Source organism: Ciconia boyciana, chromosome 1 (genome assembly GCF_034638445.1).
Source record: "Ciconia boyciana chromosome 1, ASM3463844v1, whole genome shotgun sequence".
Taxonomy (NCBI): Eukaryota; Metazoa; Chordata; class Aves; order Ciconiiformes; family Ciconiidae; genus Ciconia; species Ciconia boyciana.
The window spans coordinates 63,644,735-63,667,499 of NC_132934.1; the positions used below are offsets into that span (position 1 = coordinate 63,644,735).

At 40.9% G+C, this 22,765-nt stretch overlaps 1 protein-coding gene across 5 annotated transcripts in view; it reads right to left on the bottom strand.

Moving 5' to 3' along the window:
- The window catches only part of TBXAS1 (thromboxane A synthase 1), a 248,046-nt gene that overhangs the window by 110,428 nt on the left and 114,853 nt on the right, over nucleotides 1-22,765 (bottom strand). For all 5 annotated transcript variants that reach the window (XM_072871750.1, XM_072871751.1, XM_072871749.1 and 2 more), the window contains one exon: nucleotides 20,263-20,359. In XM_072871750.1, coding sequence (XP_072727851.1) covers nucleotides 20,263-20,359 — 97 coding nt within the window. The remainder of the gene's footprint in view (nucleotides 1-20,262; nucleotides 20,360-22,765) is intronic.

The window sequence follows — 22,765 nt, forward strand, 5'->3', positions numbered from 1 at the left end:
ACCAACTCCTTACCCAAAGATCACAGCCTTCGTGGAGCAAAAAGGCCTGGCATTGCCCACTGAGCACCGTGCCCCAGTGTGGGAGAGCACGGGGTCTGTCCCACCCCTCTGCTCTGCCTGCAAGGGGCCCCCCACCCATATAACACCAGAGGCGATTGCTACACTCAGGTGTTGTCTCTCCCAGAGTAGGCTCACTCTTCATTTGCCTTTCCATCTCCAAATCCTCGGATGCCCCACACCCCTCACTGCCGCTCCTGGGCGACTGAAGTCAGTCCCTCCTTGACCATTAAAACTGTGCACACACATTTCTTCACAAACACTTTCCCAAAAACCCTCCCAGATCATCATTAACCCTGCTGATAGTCTATTACACTTTCTTCCCCTCTATAAAAGGCCATTAAAAACAAGTTTGATTTTAGTATCTATGATTCAGGAGGCGTTCTTATGGCTGCAGAGGGAAAAAGAAAATCACCAAACTAAACCAAAAAAACTAAACCAAAAAGTTTATGTTGCTTTGCAATTTCATAAAAGTGTCTAGTAAAAGTTTTTAGCTTGATTTGAAACTAACATGCTTGCGGAGAAGGGGAGAAAATATCCATGCATCATCTATTTCATGAAGCTTTTAGGTTCTCCTTGGTCATTCAGATACTTCAAAAGTGTGTTACAAGGTAGAATTGGTTTCAGTGATTACAGCAATTGTCTCCCACTCTACTGTATAGATCAGACTATACAAAAAGGCATCTCCAAGCCCATTCCTTTGTTGTCAAGTCAGGATCTTCAGCAACTGACTAATGGCTACTCTTCATCATTACTCATTGGAAAAATGGCACAGCCAACACCAGCTTACAAGTAAATACTGGCTTTTTTCCTCTCTGTGGCAAGCAGCCTGGAAACATCTGTTCTTGTCTTCTAAATATTCTCTTAAGTCACGGTTTTGTCAACAGAAACCAAAGCGAGTCATTGCAATGAGGTAAATATAACCATTCCTAAATGCTAAAACAAACACATATGGCCTCCTGCAGTCTGACCCAGACTGATGAAAGTCACACATCATTCCATTTGTTGGTGTAAGCAAGATCAAAATTAAGTCCACGCCTTCATCAGTTTGTATATGGCGGTCAGTTTGCAATATTTGGGGTCAAAACAATCAAACCAAAGAAAAAAGTATTTACTGTTAATTAATTAGGAGTTTTGGTATTACAAACAAATTCAGGTTGTCCTAGAGAACCTGTGCTCTATACGCAGTTTCTGCTGTGCTGAGAAGCAGCTTTTAAACACAATGTTTAAATCTACTTCCCAGCTGACGTAACTGGACTTCTTAATGTTGGATAAAGTCATAAGACTATTAAAAGCCTCTCTGTTTATGCACACTTTTCCTAGAGAAAAGGTTGAGGACCAGAAGGTTCCTTTTACAGATTGTAAGGAGAATTTGGAGAAAAACAGTCCCAAATAACTTTTGCTACAGATATATTCCCATGCTTTCAATCATTGGCGTACATAGGAATGGCAGGCAACGCCCATAAGAACTCGGGCTAGATCTTTCCGTTACATAGGAACATCATATTCCATAGTCTGCTTATTCAGAGACATCGCTGCAGCACCCCTGGCGATTCTGGAGAATACGAAGAGAGATTGTAAGTACTACCCAGCCTCCCACTGCCTGTCCTTTAGGCTGCTGACCCCTGTCATAATCCTGACCCAAATGCCTTGGGTCTGCAGTTAGATACCTCAGAAGAGGATTCACCAAAGCTGAGAACGGAGTTGTCCAAGCTGCCGTGACAGCAACGCAGGAAGATGCCTCCCTAGGGCCCCACCACCTCCCTTCTCATGGACATCATAATGCAGTGTGCTCCAGAAGAGGCCACTACAGCTGTGATCAGGGATTATTCCCTTTATTTCAACTGAAAAGTGAAGGAAGTCATGGTGGTGACTCCCTTTCATAACGTCACTGAAGGAACCAAACTCACACATGGGAGAAAAAGTTGTAATTCCTTCCTGGGGAGATGGCTGGGGAGAAGAGTAAGGAAATAAGAATAATGAAGAAGGAAAGAACTATCACAGCAGGAGTACAGGCTAGGGGAAGGTGCAGGGAGGGATAGTCCCAAACCCTCCTGTCCTTGCCAGGGAATATTTAGGAGTGAACTGAGACTGGACTTAGAGCATTCATTCCCCTTGTGAAATGCGCTGCAGTCCCAGTCCCTCTCCAAGGTCTGTTTATATAGAACTATCATTAGATAAAGACACATGAGCAATATTTTGCAGTAGTATATGAAACCTTGGCCTCCGTGATCAGCAATATTTTGTAGTAGTATCAAAAAGCTTGGCCTCCCTGATCCAGATGACTACCCTATTAGGCTGCAGAGATTCACTAACTTCTCTACCATGAATGCCAAGGCCCGCATGGAATGTGGAGCAGCTTCAACACATAAGGCTGCAAGCGCATCTTCCCCAACAATCACCTACAGGTTGCTAGGTAGGCCACTTCCCAGAGAGATGAGATGAGCCCCTTGGAATGATTTCCAGGAGAAAAATGCATGAAAGCCTTTTTCGGGCACTCTGGGCAGCTCCTTTTGTCACTGGGGACTGTATTGAAGAGGCCCAGTTCTATCACCTTCTCTTGTGACTTGAAGGAACATGTTTGCTGCTGCTACTTTTTCTTCAGAGCCTGAACCACCAGCCAGTTTCAAAGGTACCTGTGAGGTCCATCTCCTCTTGAAACATCATATGCATAGGTCTCTTAGGCGGAACACGAGGTAGATCTCAAAACTGCTAAGCATTTTGGCATCAAACGGCTTTTGATGATGCTTAGAAAAAGAATTGCAGGTGCCTGCGAAACATCAGTGTTGAAATCACCAGCTCCAAGGGACTCAAGACACTTCCAAGCACTAGGTATGGCTAAGCAATGGTTTTAATCTGTATTTTCAAATTAAGCCCCTCAAATGGAGTTAAATGCTTAAGACTTTCTGAGTACTAGCAGAGGCAAAGTAGGCAGGTGAAGGGGAGACTTACCAATGGCTTAGTTTAAAAATATTACTTGTATGCAAAATTTTTCTTCAGAGCAGGTTATATATAAAAATGTCACGTTTTCATGTATTTCATATTTTATTGGCAATTTTGGTTTGACCCCTTTCACTCAGATGTTGTAATATAGAAATAAAATTATACACAGGCCAGTCTAGCTTAAAATCGCAAAGCATTGAGAAACACCAAAAGTAAACAAGTAAGTAGTAAACTATGACCAAAAGCTGCAAGTCTTTTCAAAGAGTTTTTATCAGTCTTCCAAGTTCCCATGCAGCACCTAAAAGTTGTTGCCTAATATCCCATTTCCTTTGTGACAACATCCTGATAAACAAAATATATTTCAAACTGTCATTTATCTAATTTGAAACAGAACATTTGGAATCAGTACTTCAGACCAATGATCTCCAGTATGTGCGAAACAACTCAAGGAAAAAGTATGTCACCTTTTTCCCCCCCAATGCCAAAATGGAAATTCGAAAACAACATCAAACAAAGAAAATAAGTTTGCTTGTGAAGACTCCTCATGGTTTTCAAAAATACAAATGGGTTCAAGATGCTATTTAAATCGAACTACTGGAAGAAAAGGGCTATTAAAAATTTAAAACATGGATGCAACCTCCTGCTCAGGAAGTCCAAAAGCCATGGACAGTCAGACATTAGGGGGCTATTCCATAGGAAATACCACTCTGCACTTGCCCTGTTCTGCTCCTTCTCTAAACATCTGCTGCTAGTCAGAGGCAGAGCATTCCCTGGCCAAATATGTCTCTTTTTATGTTACTTTTCCTTTGAATAGTCGTTCAGAAAGAAAACTCCAGGTCAGCTGTAATGGCAGCACGACAAGCTGTCAACAAATCACATTTGCAATATCCGCTTAACTGAAGAATTTGAATTCCCTGCCTGCTACTTCACAATTGTTTCTAATTACATTAAGTGTATATTTACACATCAGGGAAAAAAAACACATTTCGTGTATTAAGATCTCCACATCTATCTGTCAAAACACTAATGCATTTTCCTGATAGTAGTAGCTGCTTTCGTTCTTCATTTATTTGTCCCTCAAGAAGAGCTAGGCTATAAAACTTTGTAAGTAGTTGCATAGCACACTTTCAGGATTTTATCTTCCAAGATTACATATTTGTGGTTATTTGTCTGGTTTCAATCAAGTAAAAAAAAATAATCCTAATTTATCAAAGCATGTCAAAACATGCTTATAATGCTTATATGAAATAGCGTTTGTTCATTTGACTCTCACAAATTAATTTGAGCACATCGAGAATTAAGTGTTTGTCATAAGATAATTTCAACAATAATAAAGTCCTATTGCGTACAGATAATATTACAGGACTTATCACGAGTTCCCTGGAGCTCGCAATTTCAGTAAAACAGCCTCACTTCCCAAACAACCTGTAACCAGACTGTTCCTCACATCGCTCTTATTTGATTTCTTCCAGGAGAGCAGCTAAAATGCTCCTCTGAGTATCAGCAAGTACCTTGTTCAAAATAAATTAACAGTATCAGCTACTTTTGCATTCTCAAACATATTAGGCTTGTAATAGCAAGCAGTGCGGATTATGAAGCGTGAAGCACATGACCAGATCCTGTCATCTTAAGAGTTCTAGGATAAGATAAAATTTCAAAACAACCCACAACCCCACAGATTGGAGCCCACGCCCCAGAGCTCACCGATCCCTTTCTTGCAAAACAGGCCTCCTTTCAGGCGACACAGCGTTCGGAGGGTCTGCTTCACCACCCCATTGCTTCAGTTTTACCGCGTTGTCACCATGACATAGAACCAGAGGGATGGGTCGGATCCTGAATTCTCCCCCCCTTATGTTGCCCAAAAAGCCAGTGCTAGCATTTCAGGCGTAGACAAGCTGGAAGCTTAGCAAATGCACACTAGGACAGCGCAGTATTTGGGATTTAGATTGTCTTTTACCGAGTGCCCAGGGAAGGAGTGTGTGCCAGCTGTGAGAATGAAACACCTGCAACCTTTCACTGAGTATTAACCCCACAGCAGCCAGGCGCGCACGGAAAGACAGCGGGGAACGCAAGCGGAGGCTGCCATAGCCCTGCCTGCTGGGACTTCCCGTTTGAAGGAGAAAAGAGGACGCACTCTCTAGAAGACCACACATCCAGTGAGACTGGCAGGCTGCACCCATACTCAGCGCGCAGATCACACTTGATTGCACGCACCTAGCGTTTTTGCAAGTTACCGGTATCTGCACTTCCAAGCCCAGCTCTACTGGTGGGTGGGAGAAGGAGAAAGGAAGGGGTTTTACTTTCCAACCATCAGCGCTGGCCAGTGCAGCACGCGCTCCCACATCACGAGAACTCGTTTTGCATCTGCACAGCTGCTTCTCCCACATCTGAAGTCGGTGCTGAATCCCCCCAGCATCCAACAGCCTGATAAATAAAAGCGATCTTGAAATAGAAAAAATAACCTGCTGCAACATGTCTAAAACCCTGCTGAAATTTTTACTTAGAATAAATCTTAACCCTGGGACCAGCCTAGGGTGCTTACAGCCAAAACTGACTGTACACTGCCAATATAATATAAAAGCTACCACGAGCACCAAGGGAACAGCTGAAAAAAAAGTGAGGAAATGAGAGCTGCCCTGCTTGACCACCGAGGAGGGAAAAACCAAGGCTGCGCCATCCAGCAGCCAGGGCATCCAGAGAACGTCTAATCTGACATGGTGAAACCCCAATTAGGGAGGGGGCGTTCCCTCTAAAAACTCAAATCAAACATTAAACAAAATAAAACCAGAGCTGGTTAGAGAAACTTAAATAAAGCCGCATGGTTGAGAGAAACTGGAAATACTGCAAAATCAATTTGTTTTTCCAGGCTTTCTGGAAGAAAAAATGGAGAAAAGTTCCAATAAAATATCTCCTTATATATGTTTTTGGAACAAAATAACTTTACTTTGCAAATTGAAACAACTTTGACTTTACGTTAGAAGCTGTAACTGAAACAAAATATTCTAATCAACTTTCTACTTTTATTTCGGCTTTTGACTCTTCAAAATCAGCCACAACATGAAACTTCTATCTTCCACACATTTCCTAATCAAATCTCAGAAAACATTAAGGGCCATGTAAGGTATATATTTTTTTTAATTCTTGATGCTGGTAATATAGCATGCCATCTATTCCTGCTGCAGTCAATTACAATTATATTAAGAGGAAATTAGGAGGGCAAAATAAAGCATTAAAAGGTTTGAAAATCTTAGACTGAGTGCAGTCTTTGTATCCTAAAGCATATGCAAAAATGGGTCCAATTCTTCAGTTATGTTAGCCTACACTATTTTTTGCCACAGGATCTCTATTTGGTTTTGCAAATGTAACATTTATAAAGAAAATAATGTCCTGAAAGGTTTTAATATTACATACAAAAAAAAAATCTTTCATGTGAAATGAATCAGTCACAAACTCAGGATTCGCAACCTTTAGACATAAAGCTCACATGACAACTTGTAGAAGAAGTCAGTGATCTGTAGAGCCCTGTCACCGGAGAGCGATACTAGCAAGTGAGTTTCCTTGTTCTTTAATAATTTTTGTTGAGTCTGTATTTACTGAGATTCTTCGGGGGCTTATAAACTTAAGCAGTTGGGTCAGATTTTCAAAGTGTTTTTTATATCCAGCCCTTACACTAGAGGGAACAAAGCCAAAGTCAAAGGGTTTATTTTTCTCCACAATGGATAAATAACCCTATCTTTTCCCTAGGCTTCTTCTCCGAAATAGACCATTTTGACTGAAAAATTCTAAATGGAAAATATTAATTGAAGCAGTTAAAGTTTGATGATCTACTGAGAGGTAAACATTGTAATGGAAGACATTGGGCAGCTTTAATTATAGATACCACCATTGCCTCTGCTACTGTACAGCTTCTTTGGAACTGATGAAATACCAGCATAGTCCTGACAACATTAAAATGTGACTGAAGGTCAACGACTGGTTAAACTGGAATGTTTCTGAGCCATTGTTAAATTATTCAGAATTATTTTAGGAAAGCTGCATAAAAAGTGCAAGAGTGCAGTTTTAGCTTCATCTAAATGCGCATACTGAAAATGGAAAAGGAAATGGGGAAACTGTCCTTTGCAATTGCCTTGAAAAGGGAAAAAAATATCTTGTGTGTCTTAAACTTACAATTAACCTAGCAGAGGAGAACAGTGCAAGATAGTTCTTGTTTTTACTACTTATTTCCCCAAACCCTTTTCTGCAAGAGCAAGTGTGAAAGGAAAAGAAGAAGAATGGGACATTATTTCAGTAAAGAATGTAGTTATTTTAGTTTCTGTTGCTTAACACCAGTGAGAGGAGACTGGCAGGAGTAAATAATTAACAATGATCAACAATCCTTTTCTTTTGCTGCAGGATAGCTGTTTCCTGATCCGTGTATATGTCTGTTGCTGCGTATGTGTCTGGGGGGCTAAATGGAGCCTCCTCTAGCCATCACCGAGCCTTCAGAAAGAGGTGAATCAACGTGAAAATGAGCAGTGGCCAGGTGCGCTCAAAGTAGGGAGTACTCATTACGCTGGAGAGCTGGGAGCAAGCCATGCAGTGTGCAGGCTTGAATTTTACACCCCTCCTCCTCTTTCCTTTTTCTTTTAAATGTGGGGAATTTAATGCTGAGAAAAAGTTAGCAGCACTGGCAAGTGCTCTGCAACTTTCCTTGGTCATGGTCAGGAGCATTGTGTGCACAGTGCAGCGCTTCCCCAGCACCTGCATAACACTGCGGCGTGTTCCCTTCCTAAGGCTTAGACCAGCCAACTATTTGCTATCAACTATTTACAACAAATGGTGCCAAGATATGTGGTTGCTATATAAACAAAGAAGAATTCTCACTGAAGACTAAAGTAAGACCTGCCGACTCATTTTTCACTTATGATCTATAAGATTTATAGCTGCAACACACTGTCAGTAGTAAGGAGCACATCATGTCTCAACATCCTTTCCCATGGAGGTTTTACTGTTGCAGAATGAACTTTACATAGTGTACAATCACAAGCAAAAAAACAGGATGGCAAAAATTTTTGCTTAGAACAAATCTGGAGTTAATTGCTAGGTAATTTTGTAAAGATCAGAAGACAACTTTCCAGGCTCTGGTCAGAGAACCACTACAAAAACAGCTGCATCAATTTAAGATGCTACTACCCCATCAGCTGTTCGCCACCCCTCACCTATTGGAGATTACCACCATTGAAATGGAGCTGGTGGAGAGCCCCTGTGAGCACTCATCATCTGCTTCAGTGCCAAGTCAGGCTGCATAGTTTTGAAAAAGTCTGCACTGATACATAAACTAAGATGGATTAGCTTCTGAGCTGAACCAGATGAGGAATGCTCACATGAGCCATTCTGTAGGCCTTGCTGTGGGAATGGTAAGTCCAGCTAAGGCATCTTAACAAAAAGTTGTTAGCATTGTGCTAGATAAGAATATTATCATTATATTAAAAAAAAAAGGAAAGGAAAAAACCTTTCATATGTTTAAGTTCAAGTATAAACATAAAGGCACATAAATGGATTAAGCTATCTGAATGAATTACTAAAGAGAGAATTATTCCCACTATTTTTGAGATGACAATACTACTTTTAAAAGACTTAAAATGAAGAGCAAAGGCTTGCAGGCATTAGTATAATAATGCCCACATGTATCACATTAACTGTTACTGAAGAGGAATGAACTTCACTTGCATACACACAAGTCCCCAAATATAACTCCCATCACATTCGAAACAAAAAGCTCATCCATGAAAAAAAGTCACCTGCTTGTGTTAATAGTTAATAGAAAGGATTCAAAAGTGGTGTGGGGAAACTGATTTGTAGCCAATGGAGCCATTAGGAGAAATGATGCCCAGATAAAACCTCTGGCACTAGAAGTCACCACAGCACTGGTTGCTGTGGTAGGCTGGGTGGGAGGTGGAAGGCTGGCCAGATAAGCCAGAAGGAAGATTACTGTCACTGTCTGTCTTGCTATTATGCTAGTCTTTTGACTTCTGCTGCTGGCCACTTTTGGAAGAGGACACTCAATTAGGCTACACAGATCTTAGGCATGATACATGACAACCATTCAGACTATCATATATTGCCATGTCACTTCTGCTCCAACGCTCAGTGCTGAACTTCTAGGCTTCTGGGTAGGTACATGTAAATCACTTCCCTGTGCTGTGAAACATCACTTGCATAGACCTGAACAGGTTCCTCTACCATCAGGTGCTTCAAAAGGACTTTTTGTTCATGAGCAGCTGAGTTATCTCCAAATGTGGATAAAGACATGAACACAAAGCAAAGGTACTGGGTCTGAACTCTGATTGCTCAAGTATGTAAAAAGGCCAACTTGAATGTTGTGATCTGAGCCTGTATCAATTCTGGAACAAGTGAGAAACTGATTACTCTTCTACTCTTCTCCTAACAAAAGCAGACTGGGAGAGGCAGGAATCAAAGGACATGATGCTCTACTATATGTCAAGAGTAGGGAAGAGGGAGAAAACTGTAAACAAAACAACCAATCTGCTACTGACAAATAACAGTTTCAGAAGTCAAAAATGAGGGACTTTTGAAAACCTGTGCTATTAGACTGAATAAGCTTCAGAAAAAATATCCCCACAGCATATGCCCAAAGAAGTAGGATAAGTTGAACTTCCCTTTAAAAAACAACAAATGAACAGAAATCAAAGATCAGGACCAGCAAAGACCAGCACTAACTGCATCTCCACTCCACATTTATCACACCTACTCGTAACACAGTCAGCTAAGGACAGGATTAGATAAGGAAGCAATACTGTATTTAAACAGGAAAAAATATTTATCAGCCTTAAGATTTCACATATTTTATCCAGCAATAAAACATGTTCTTTAAATAAGGAACAGAGCCCTGGGAATAGATAGTCCTTTCCTGTCTATAAGTGTTGTTTGTCTTCACTGTTGCAGTATAAAAAAAAAGTGCTGCAAAACCAGTAAATAAATAGCCAATATAAGTTTGATGAAAGATTGGCTCAGAAGACTGCTTTTGGCCTGAATAGAAAGATATGCTTTCATCCTGTTTTGACTATACTCATACGTTTACCTAACATAATTGGATGTAGTTAATATTGCAGGAGCCTTCAAGCAGCGCACATTTCCCTCATTAGTGGGTTTAAAGCCTTAATGATATCTCCTGTGCTGCAGAAAAGCCCAATGTAGGCTTTAAAAGTGATTGGCAAGTTTCAACAGGAGAAAAGCTGGGGGAAGGCAAAACCTAATAAAACCCTGATCTTGTTTTCTTCAGTCATTTAGAAAAGAAAATTTTGCAGAATGATAGAAGAAAGAAAAAAAAGGTAAGGATAAACAAGCGAAAAAAGATAATTTCAAAAGTTGATCTTACAGTAACTCAAACATGTGAAAGAAATAGGGAGCGGGTAGAAAGAGGGAATGTTCCTTCACATACCTGCAATGCACTAAGACACATACACACTTAGTCCTACACAAACTCCTTCTGACATAAACGAGTGCATAGGCACAGAGTATTGTCAAATCAGCATCTTCCTACACCTGCAGCAAAACCACCTCTTTGTAGTTTCATTATGCAGCATTTTTTCCCCCTTTAAGTCTCAATAGAGTTGGCAGGGAAGGCTTGCATCTAAGAAACAGAATGTCACAATATACCATTAACTAAGTACATGCAAAGGGTTGGGGTTTTTGTTGTTTGTTTGTTTTGTTATTGACTAATTTTGACCATTTTCCAGGAACAGAAATTTCACAGGCTGGTTTAGTTTCAAAAGAAGCGTAATTATGTACAGCTGTATTCAGTATTTCTTAACTGCCTTGAACAATCAGTGAAAGGGAGATTTGCACACATTATCAGCCACTATCATTAGTGCTGTAAAGTACGTAATCCATCTGGTGTGCTGGTGTCTACCTAGGAGCAGGTATTGAACCAATGATGGCTGCAGTATAATAGCATAAAGAAAGAGCATTAAACACAAACAAAACAACACAGCAACCCTAGTCATTTCTTGATACCAGATTGTCCTTGTGTTTGTGTTCCCCCATGGTTTTGCAAGCCATTTTTATACGTATAGGCATGGATAGTGGAGAATTAAAAATGTAAATTTCATCAACATGCGGTTTTGCAGTCTTCACAGGGAAAGAGGTAGCAGGATACCATGGTGATGGCAGCACTGCAGCCCATTAATAAACCAGAGAAAGACTCAGGGATAGATTCAAATACTTAGACCCATGCTGAAAAATAACTCACTTCATAATAAATCCTGTAAAAGACAAGATGACTGTGCATCTCAACATCAGCCGTGGTCTCAACCTATTGATTCATCATGTCTTGATGGGGGGCAAGAGAAGAGGAAACTTGTTTTTAAGCCTTCTAGCCTCCTTACAGACAATTGCATTGCTTTTATATTGCCAAAGTTTATGGCCCATAGCATCTGAAAACAGACAACCCATGTCTGGAAAAGAGAAAAAGTGGGAAGTTTTTATTTTGTATTCCATCTGTGTGTAACCCATCTGTTTCCACCATCACTGCTAGCCCTTCATACAGGAGGGATCAGCTGGTTTTATTTGCTATCTTACCTGGAAATGTGACAAATATTAGTGTTTGCTTACTCAATTAGAGATTCGTAAATCTCAAGCAAACAAATTCACACGACCTATCTGGACAACAATATATTATCTAGTTAAAATAGCACCCTTCCTTACAAGAAGTGTGGCTTTCTCCAAGCCCAACTACAGTCTGACCACCACTGCTGGGGATATGCTGACCTCTTGCAGGAGAGCTCCCTCCAGCCATGACAACACAGAAAACCTTCCTCAAACAGCAAACCATCTCAGTAACTGCTCAAAGGAAATAAAATGTCAGTTACGGGCTCTCTTCTTTAACAGAGCGTCTTTCCAAGTCAGTCAACCAGACCATCCTCAAACTAATTGGACTTAACTACAGTCAGCGTTTTTAGATTGATTGCTTGTAAGCCGTTCTGTGGCACTCCAAACTATTGTTATTGATATCTTCCTAAACTTTCAGAAGTCTTTATCAAGTACTTAAATGTATGAGAAGAGACTGTGTTCGCCCTCTTTACCACGCGAGGCACAGAAAACCAAAGGCTCCTATTTAAGGGAACGTCCCCATTCTGGACAGTATGTTTATTTATTAATAAACATACTTAGGTAAATACACACTCATGGCCCACTGAATTAAATGAGATATAAGAATGTGCATAGAAGTAAGTAAATGCTAACATTTTTTTATGAATAGTAGTCAGCAGAGGCACATGTCATGTGTTCAAGGTAAGTACAAATGAGCTTTCCCACTTTGCAGGACAGAGATTTCACTTGGTTACCTGTTGAATTAGAATTACAAATAAAAATTACAAACTTGAGAGAAGATAATCCTCAAAATACATTCAACTGAACCTGTTAATATTAACTTTACTACTTTAGGTTTTTTTTAAATACTTCAAAATAGAAAGTTACTTAAAAGGAAAAAAAAAGAGCTTTTCAATAAAACATTTTCCTCTACATTTCTGAAGCTTCTTTTAAGAACAAACAAAAAAACCTCCCACCACAACTATTTGAATTAACAGATAAACCAAATCCCAACCATTTGCCATCAGTTCTGAAGCAGTAACATTCACTAATGATAATGTTCAGCTGGAAATTCCCAACATACTCTTTTACATTTGTTAAGGTGACAAAGCACTTCCTAAATGATTTGTCTTTGTGAACACAGGAATTCTGTAGCAAAGCCAAAAACTGAGCTCAGAGCTCCTAAAACCCAACCTACAGCCCTAATCACAAAACCAGACTTCATCTCACTGGGATTCAGAGCATCAGGTGGTTCCCAGAACACAGTCTACCAATATGTCAAGTCTTTCTTTAAGGCTAACTGAAGTCAAAGGCTGATTAATTTTACAGTCAATAGCAGTGATCATTTGACAACATTAGTGTTGTGCTGTTAGCTTCAGCATACGGGGAATAAGGGGCAATTTGTTGTGCATGCATAAAAAGACATACACAGTCTGAAAGAAATGACCCTCTCAATATTTATTATTTTAATTTTAAAGTGTCTATTGCAAGCATACACACTGCTACTTTAAAACATTTAAACAAAACGGGATTTAATTGCTCAGAAAAATTAACCAGCAAGCTCTGGAAGCAAAAAGAGGAAAGAAGAAAGAAATCCAGAATTAAAAGCTATTTTACCAGGTAAAGAAGGTGGCAAAATAGTTACCTATACATCGACCAAGCTAGAAAGGTATCCTAGTATGCCTAGAAGACAGCCATGGAGGCACACTGGGGAAAGAAAGCAGATACATCGTTATGGTTGTTGAGCCTAGGAGCTCCTGCTCCAGCACAGCCCAGTGAGAACCATCAGGTCAAAACAAGGGTAAGAGCCCTTGCCCAGCTCCCTGGCAGGGACTGGCATGGGAAAATCACTCAGGCATCTGGGCTCACATGGCTGTGCAACAGCACCCACAAATATGCAGTCAACCAAATTAATATTAAACAGTTAGGTGCTATAGAGCCAAACACATTCCCTGGTAGCATAATTCCCTTTCTATAATGAAGCTCTACCAGCCAAGATTTCAAACCAACTATGATCTAGCAGCTGTAGAAAACTGCTAGGCAAAAAAGTAAATCTTAATAAATTCACTGCTTGGACACCTTTTCACTTATCCTCGTAAGGCACAGAATGATTTTTGGAAGTACTGAATATTCTCAGCTCAATGAGACTGAGCCTTATTGTACATGTGGCAGGATCGACACTTGCTTGAATTTGTCCTGCAAAGGGAGGGAGGGAAGGAGGGAGGGAGGAGAGAACATCGCAGCTCTGTATCACAAAGAACTGGATGTTCAAGGCACGGCCTGCCATCAGGTGTGATGGCTTTTCTGCATCAGGAACTGAAATGTCACCACGGCTTGTACAAAGAGGCGCATTTTGTGAAGTTTCCATAATAAGATACGGCACAATTGACGTCCGCAAGGCTCTAGTGAGGACTAGAGATTCAGCATCTCCTCAAATCATAAAGAGACCCCAAATCAATCTGTGTGCATCTGTATGCATCCATAAATATATACAAATATGCACACATGCACACATGCAGGTGTAACAACTGATCCTGGGACATGCTGGCTCCAGAAGTGTTATGCTGGTTACCTTCCATATCCTCTGTGAACCCAACAAAAACCAAGATGAAACAAGATGAAGGAATGGGAAAATGAAAAAACATATATAAAAAGACTGCGCCAGTGAACAAATTTAAAGCACATTCCTTCCCTCTGCTGCCACAAAACCCAGCTTGTTTTTAAAACTAAATATCACAATCAAATTATTAGCACGGACTGGAACATCAGTTGTGTACTAAACCATCCCACTGAACAGTCATTTTAAAGGGTGGAAAAATGAAGATCTCATTATATATATTTCACCTTTTTTTTCATTCGTTTGAATCATTTTCCAAATATTGACTTACGCGCCATCATACTGTGTGTCACTAGTGCTCCAAACTACATGCCCATGCGAAGGTGAGCCTCTAACAAAGCACACTCATCATCTGTTTATAAACTGAGTTCATCACATTTTGCAACAACAATTTGGAAATAAACTAAGAAATTCACATGAAAGGATGATGATGATGGCATTGACACAACCGGAAATAATCCCAGGACATTTAATTTGAAGAAAAGAAACATTTCTAAACCAACCAACCAAGGGTACAGGGTCAAGACAGCATGTAGATGCGTCTTTTGGCAATACTACAGAACTTTTCATTCCTTAACTATTTTTACATGACGTATCTCCAAATGAATATGTTAGTGGGTTTATTTTTCAAAACAGTAAACCATATTTGTGAGCAAGGGACTGAAGAAACAGCCCAGCCCATAAGCTGGATCAGACTATGGGTTTGGATACACAACTGAATTCCCACTGTTTACTGAATGACAGCACATCAGCGGGGCTGCTGCGTACAGGCAATGCCTGTACTCTAAAAATCAAAGCAGAAGGTATCAAGTAAGATCTTGCACAAGACACGCAAGTGACCCTTTACTTGCAAAAGGCCAAGAACACATACACACACACACACACAGAGTCAGTTCCTGAGGCACCACACTGAGCTGTTTGAAGCCAGTTGTGCATCCCAGTCCCGCTCCAGAGACGCATAATCGCTACCAGTCGGTGTAGGGTCATCTGAAGTTGATGGAAGTACACTGATTTATGCTGGCTGAGGGCCTGACCCAAAATTCACAGAATTACAGGATGGTTGAGGTTGGAAGGGACCTCTGGAGGGCATCTTGTATCAAATTTGGATAGACCTTTTGATAGAGCAATATACACAGACACTTGTCTTGCCAGTACTGTGTCCCCTGAGACCAGAGAGAACAAGAGACCAGAAAGAACAGCCAATGCAGGGCTATGGCAGCCATTCTGGACCACAGCTGAACAAGATGCAGAAAATGGGATCCTTCCTATTTGGTGGCTGTACTTTATTTGTTTAATGCCACAGGTAGGCCTGAAGCTTTACAGATTTAGCAAAATAAAGATGAGGCTCACAGCTTAGTGTAACAGGCAAATTCTACACGTGAAAAGAATAATCATGTCCCACACAGATAAACTAGGAGGAGGGGAAGGACAAGGACAAGGACAAAAAGAAAAGCAGCTCAGGCAACTGTCTTTTCCTTCAAGAGGGATACAAGGAATTTGTACTGCCATGCTATATCAACTTCCATGCTACTTTTTTGTTCTTACTTTTACCACTTCATTATTATTTGTTGTTAATCCATTGCTACTTTTTCCACTGTAGCAGCAAAGCTCCTGATGAGAAAACAGTGATGTTTTCTTACAGCTATTGGAATTGGTGTAGATTTTTTTATTGTAAAATGTCACCCTCCTCCAGCTGGTTGCCATACAGATTTAAGGATTTGGTCTGGATCAACTACTAGTTTTCACTTGTGATAGCCACATGGATCCTGGCAGAGCACTGACTCCAGCAGCCTGACAAACCTTGACTAGCCAATACTTACCTGTTGCCTTTGGGCTCACTGATCCACATTTTTAGCAAATATTTGGCCTACAACTTCAGGATCATTTAAATTACACACCAGGTAATGTCTCTCTTCACATTGCTCCATCTTAACATTCTGCTCCTACATTTTTAAAAGTATGGTTTAATGATTCTCAAGTACTAATTCAAAAACAAATTTTCAATGCAGAAATTAAAAACAATCTGAAAACAGATTATGTATCATTATCCCTCCTGGCAGAATGCAACAAACATCATAAACCTATCTATCTCACTCACAACACAGTAATGCAGCTAAAAATGGTCTTAGTGCTCTTAAAAGAAAACTTCTATTCAAGAGATGACTTACCATAGTTGTGAAAAAAAGGTATCATTTACCACAGTACAGCCCTGCCTAGAATGCTGGCTGAGGTTTCCATGGTTAACCTAAATTAAAATCAATTCCATATTTTTTGGCAGAAGGTCTATAAGCTAATTTTCCTCTTTTCTTTGTCAACTGTAATTAAAAACATAGGGAAAAGGCTTCATATGCCTCAAGTATGAAGGTACATTACAGTAGATATTTTTGTTTTTAAATGGCTACAATGCTCACCTTAATCAAGTCAAAATTAAGTGGGAAAGTAGAATGTCATTATTGCCTTCTTGTGACTATCCAGTTATCAATAAATATACCCCATGCCTACAGGGGAATAACACCCTGCGTGCTAGACTTGGTTGCTTGTTCTAAAAGGAAGTGAACCTTAATGCAGATTTGATCTGCAGTCACCATACACTCCTGTCACAAGAATTACTAATCAGTAACTCAGAAACAACAGAAGAGGGCAAGGGAACCTAAAAGACTTTTTACAGCAATATTAAAAAAATATTCATAGTAAAGATGTGAAATGTATACTATCAAAGGGAAGCATAGTTGTATAAAATGAACAGGAATTTGGCTTCTGTTCACATGCAAAATCTACTTTGTCCATATAATGAGTGAGCAGATAGGTTCAATGTGAGAGAAGTGTGTAATGGTCCAGGTCTCTCTGGGTATGGAGACAGGACACGAGATGCTTCCAAAAGAGTCCTCTCAGCAGATTAAAACCACCCTGATTCCATAAAGGTATTCTGATAACTTCCCAGCAAGCAGCCAGCAAGTACACAATCCCAGATTAAGGTCATTCTTCTCACGAGCACTCAAAGGCATGGCATCACATTATAGCCAGCTTTAATAAAAGCTCGGAGTTCACCGAATTGTCATCTTACCCACTTCTGTCTATCAAGTACATCATCCACTGTTTGCAACCCTTCACAAGTTCTATTTCCCATTGTCTCTTGCTCTAATACATATATATATTTTAAGATTAATTGAAAGAACAGCAAAATAAACATGGAATATAAACTTCTTCTACCCGCTAATACACTTAGCTTTTAGTATTAGACCTGCACGGCCTTCAACTCAGTGACACTTCGTTAACATATGATTGCTACAACTGCTACAGAGTGTGGTGAATAATCTCTCTTTGTGGCGTTCTGGGTTAGATAACTCACATTTTCACCTCTGGTGGATGAGGTACAAATCTTGATTTTGGAAATGCTTTTGGGAAGATGGGGAAGAAAAGCACAGTGGGTTTTCCCAAGGCCTGTTCAAACCCAGTGGTCTCACCCCCTTTCCCATCCTTCTCACCCTAAAAGACTGACACTCTTAAGCTAAAAAAAAGGCTTTGGGTTGAAATAATAAGCATGTGCCATGTCTGGGCTGAAAGATATTAGCCTAGCTTTGTGAACAGCACTGACTCCGAAGTCAATTCTATAACCACTCATGAGTAGACTATTTGGGGAAGGAATGGGTAAAATAAGGTAGGGGGATCTATTTTGCATTTTGAATTCTCCACTGGCAAATAGAAACCCTCCCTTAAAGTAGAGGAGCTTGCTTTCAGTAATTTTAAAATATACAAACAGAAGCAACCCTATTAAAAGTCTTAAAAGGACATTTATTCAGTCAATATGAGAAGACAGAATTCTATTACTTGGAAAGTGCTTTCTCACTCTCACCTTTCAACCATTATTCACATACAACCAAAATCACATCTGAATAAATTCCACTGGCCTTCATTACATACCATCCAGCACTATTTATTTTCATATAGAATTGTTAGTGTACAGGATAGCCGAGAGGCTATCTATTAGTGTACAGGAAGCCGATACTTCACCGAGAGAGCTGACTGTGAATTAAAGAGGAGAGGCAGCTTCCAGTGTGAAAATTCACGAGGGGAAAAAGATCCCCAGGTTAGATGTGGAAGAACCCAGAAAGAGAAGGCTGCCTATCTTCAGTAAGTGAAAAGCAATGGCCGGAACAGGGGGAACAAAGTGAAAAGTGAGAAATAACAAGGCTCAGAGATTGCAGCCGTGTGAGAAGACCATGGAACAAGCAGATAAAAGCATATAAGATGAAGCAAGTTCATTTGAATTAGACTCATGGGCATTAAGCAAGCCAGAAATAGCAACAGTGCACAGGGGGGAAACTGTTCCTTTTGTTAAAGAGAGGGCTAGGAGTTAGATTTTCTCATCTGCCACAGGCTTTCTGGTTAGTGGTGGGGATGTCACTCAGTCTGTGCCTCAGTTCCTCATCCATACAGCAGGATGTTGTGCAGAAAAGCCACAATGGTTCAGGGGACGGTCAAGTGATAAGGGCAAGATATGAACCTACACAGACAGCTATACCTAACAGATCCCTGATGAAGAAAAAAATGGAGAGACACTGGCTATAGTGACCTGACCTACCTGAATTTTAGAGAGGAACACATGTTACAGACCATGACAGATGCATATACAACCACAAGAGAGAGAGATAAACCTCTGACCATAAAAGCCTGGAGAAAAAGAAAAACTTCACCAAATAAGAAGGATGACAATGCACAGACAGATATATTCAAATAACAAGGCTGACTAAAATTAAGAGCAGAACAAGTATCTGAATATACCCTCAAAGGAATGCTCTCTGATTTCAGGGAGGTGTTACTTGGGCACCAGCTATTGCTATGAATAGTGGGTACAGTCTATTCCTATCAACTATACAGGAGAAAAGCATGGGAAAGTTATAGACAGAAAGAAATAGGGTTCCTGCTTGGGGGTGGAAGAAGGGAAGGGGTGGGAAATTCCTTCAAATATAGAGAAAATGGGGAAAAGACCCTTGCCACACACACCAACTTCAGCCTAAGACGCTTGCACACTGGGATTCTTCCATTCAGATGTGAGTTACAGGCAGAACGGAGGGTGACTGGTACAAGTGGTTATTAAATAAGATACAGGTAGTCACAAGATGAACTTCATGTACCAAAAGAAGCAAGCAAAGGAGACAAGCAGTCTGCAAACAGACTGTCTGGTTGCAGAGAGGATCAGAGGGGCAGAGGAGACAGACAGCTGATCAGAGATGAAATTTTCCCTGAGGGCACAAACAACCCTCCTGAATACATGTGAGTTTATTTGAGCAGGTTTGAGCATACAAAGGGGCCATGAGGAAGCAGGGAATGGATGGCATTGAGGCAGCATGTGGTCACAGTGACAGTATTTCCTTGTAAAATGGTGAGGAACTGCTGGAAATCTTTACTATCCCTCTGGCCATTCCCCCCTCATTATTTGTTCTAACCAGTACTTGAAAAAGAGTTTTTTATGTGTCTATAGATAAGTAAAATAAGTAACCAACAGCATATGTATAAGTCCTTGCTAACCCCAAATTCATTCTTTGCTATTTGTTATTGTCAGAGTGGTAAGTATGACAAAGCAACACACATTAGCTGCAGAAGGCATGTCCCTGTCCCAAGCAGCCTGCTCCTGCCTTAGAAAGTCTAAAACCACAAAACAGACCATGGGTGGGAGAAAGCAAGTAACACTGTCCCCATGTTACAGATTGAGAACAAGGAAGAGAGCTAGCAAGTGATTTTCCCAGGACTTCACAGGAGGTCAGTGGCAAAACTGGATACTGAAAGCCTCTCTCTTCAGCATCCATCTGGTGCCTCAGCCACAAGGGCATTATATCTTTTTTAAGGACATTCTCTTTCATCCTCAGAGTGTCCTGATAAGAGGAGTCTTTGACTGAAATGTATGTAGTGAGTTTATATACCTTCAAGTTTCATTGAACCATGTTGTACTTGTTCCCGCTCTCTATTTCCAGCTCCCTTGCAGTCACTTTTGGTCTGAGCTCAAATTAACAGTACTACCACCTTCGTCCACAAAGCCAACCTTTCTATCTACTTACAGTTCTGTTGGTGAAGTTACTGAAGTCTGTCACTAAGATTTGCTTGATCATCTCTGGTGTGGAGACCACCACAAACATCTGCCGACCAATGTAGTACCTACAAAGAAAGTAGGAAGTCATTTTAGCAGATAACATCAACCAGAGAACCGTCACCTTCCCTAAAATACCTCTGTTGGCTTGAAAACATTTGCCATGAACAAGTATCACAGAAAATATATTCCCTTGGGTAAATCAGTATCTTTGCCCATCCCTCTCAACTATTAAATTAAGATGCATGGTCCTGGAATTTAAAGGAAACAGCTTAAAACCTTTTACTGATTAATCGATACTCAGCCAACATTTTAACATACAAGTTTACACACTCTATGCTCACTGCGAATTCTGTACAAAGTGATGCAGTATCACTAAACCAAACTACAGAGGGGCAAAACATTAGTAACCAACAACTCAAACAATCATGAAAGACCTACAAAATCGATTATCCTACAGTTAGCCACATGAAATGTCTTTCCATAGCAAAGCCCTGTCTACAATGAGCCTTTCCAGAAGTTCCCCCAGCGTGGCTGCAGTAAAGGCACACTTCCACCACCTCTACTAGCACTGGAACCGAGTGCATCTCAGACCCCGGGCTCTGCATTACTATGAACATGACCATCTAACAGATACCACCTGAACCTTGCATAACACCAATGAGAAAAAAAAAGACACAAAAAAGAAAAAAAAAGTCCACCAAGTATAAAGAAATCAATAAAACTTTACAAGAAGACTGGGTGATGGGGGTCTCTCACTCTCTGCTCATACACCCTCTGTCTCCTGCTTCCAGTTTAATCTGATCTTTGGAGCCAGTCCTTGGGGGACTTCACACCATTGTGGCTGCCACAGAGGTACTTGGACCCACCCCAATCCCACGGAAGAGCTCCTTCTCCAGCAGCATTGCCCCCAAGGCCCGTGGGCTCTCCATGCTTGGCTGCTCTGCAGGGGGAGGAAGGAGTACCACCAGCAAGCAGAGGTTGCCTGCAGTCCCTACCTTTGCCGATTGCTGGACCAGAAAGACTATGCAGGCAGTGCTGCCATTGCTCTGCCAGGAGAGAGGAAGAGGAGGCTGGAGCAGGCACAGGGGGGCTGGGCAGCTCAGAGCAGGACACAAGAGCAATACCACAGATGCTGCAATACCATGGTAATATCGATGCCTAATCATTTTGCTATGATATAGATTAGCATCAATATATTGCTTATCACCTGTCTACATTGCAGCAACAGAACAGACAAGCAAACCCTGGGCTGAATTAAATTTAGTAACTGGAGGTTCCCATGGCAATGAAGCTGCAGCAGCACTGATTTCACCAGGGGCAAACAAGTCAGACAAATATCTTGATTCCAAAGCAGGGTTTCACAGTCCACCTTGACCCCCGTAACACCAAAACTCATAACAAACAAATGGCAGAGAAGAACAAGAAAATCATTTTCTTCAGGAAGGAAGAGATCTTCTTTTCTTCTCTGGTGGGTTTCAAGAGGCAACTGTTATTTCCCAAATCCAAGCCACAGGCTCCACTTCAACCTTAGATACAGGTTGTACGTTCTATTAAAATAAACCTTTTTCACCTCTCCCAGTTTGCTAAACCACAGCAAAGTAGCTGCCTGTTAATGATCAAACTTTTCTTCAGAATCCTAATAGGTGCATAAGAAAGAGCTGAGGCCTCATTTTAAAGAGTGCTTTGATCACAGTCTTTGGCAAAAGAGGATAATGCGCTGCATGCCCCTTCCACATGTACTTTGTACAATTTCTCTGGCATTAGAGAGGCAAAGTAAGCTCCCAAGGTGAAGACGTGCCACTCCAAACCTACTGGGGATGATCAGCCATGAATATTGACCTCTCACGCTCACACCCTGCTTTTCCCTTCCCCTCTCCAAGTTTATCAAGTGTCTTGTCTCATTTAATGGTTAGTGACTGACGGTCCTCCAACACACGGCTTTTCACAGGGACCAAATCCTTAACACCAGAGTCCAAATCTGAATCAGAAGCTGATTATGTCTACCCAGACAGCTTAACTCTGACCACCAAGAGGCACCACATCATACATCATGCAAAGCACATGTGTGTGTGTGTGTGAGAGAGAGACGCTTCTAGTTTATTTCAATATTGGGAAGCCGCAGAGCTCCAGCTCCGGTGCACTGGAATAACAGGACAGTACTCACAGTCGGAGCCCTTACGTCACAGTGCACTTTGTGCTTGACAGCATTCAGGACTAAAATTTGGGACAGGAGCATCGTCTGCTCAAGCTGCTTTTATGAGAAAGTGACTCACAAGCCAAGTTTATGCAAACAAATCTATTCATCATCCTCCAACTCAGACCGGTCACCCGAACTCCCAGTTCTGCTTCCACAGCTAAGCTCTTTCTTTTTTATTTACTCTTCTCTCACTTTCTATCTATAGGCACCTGTTTTTCCTTTCCTTATCCAGTTATAAATAAGGGCAGAGAAGGAGAAAGAAGAGAAGGGGAAA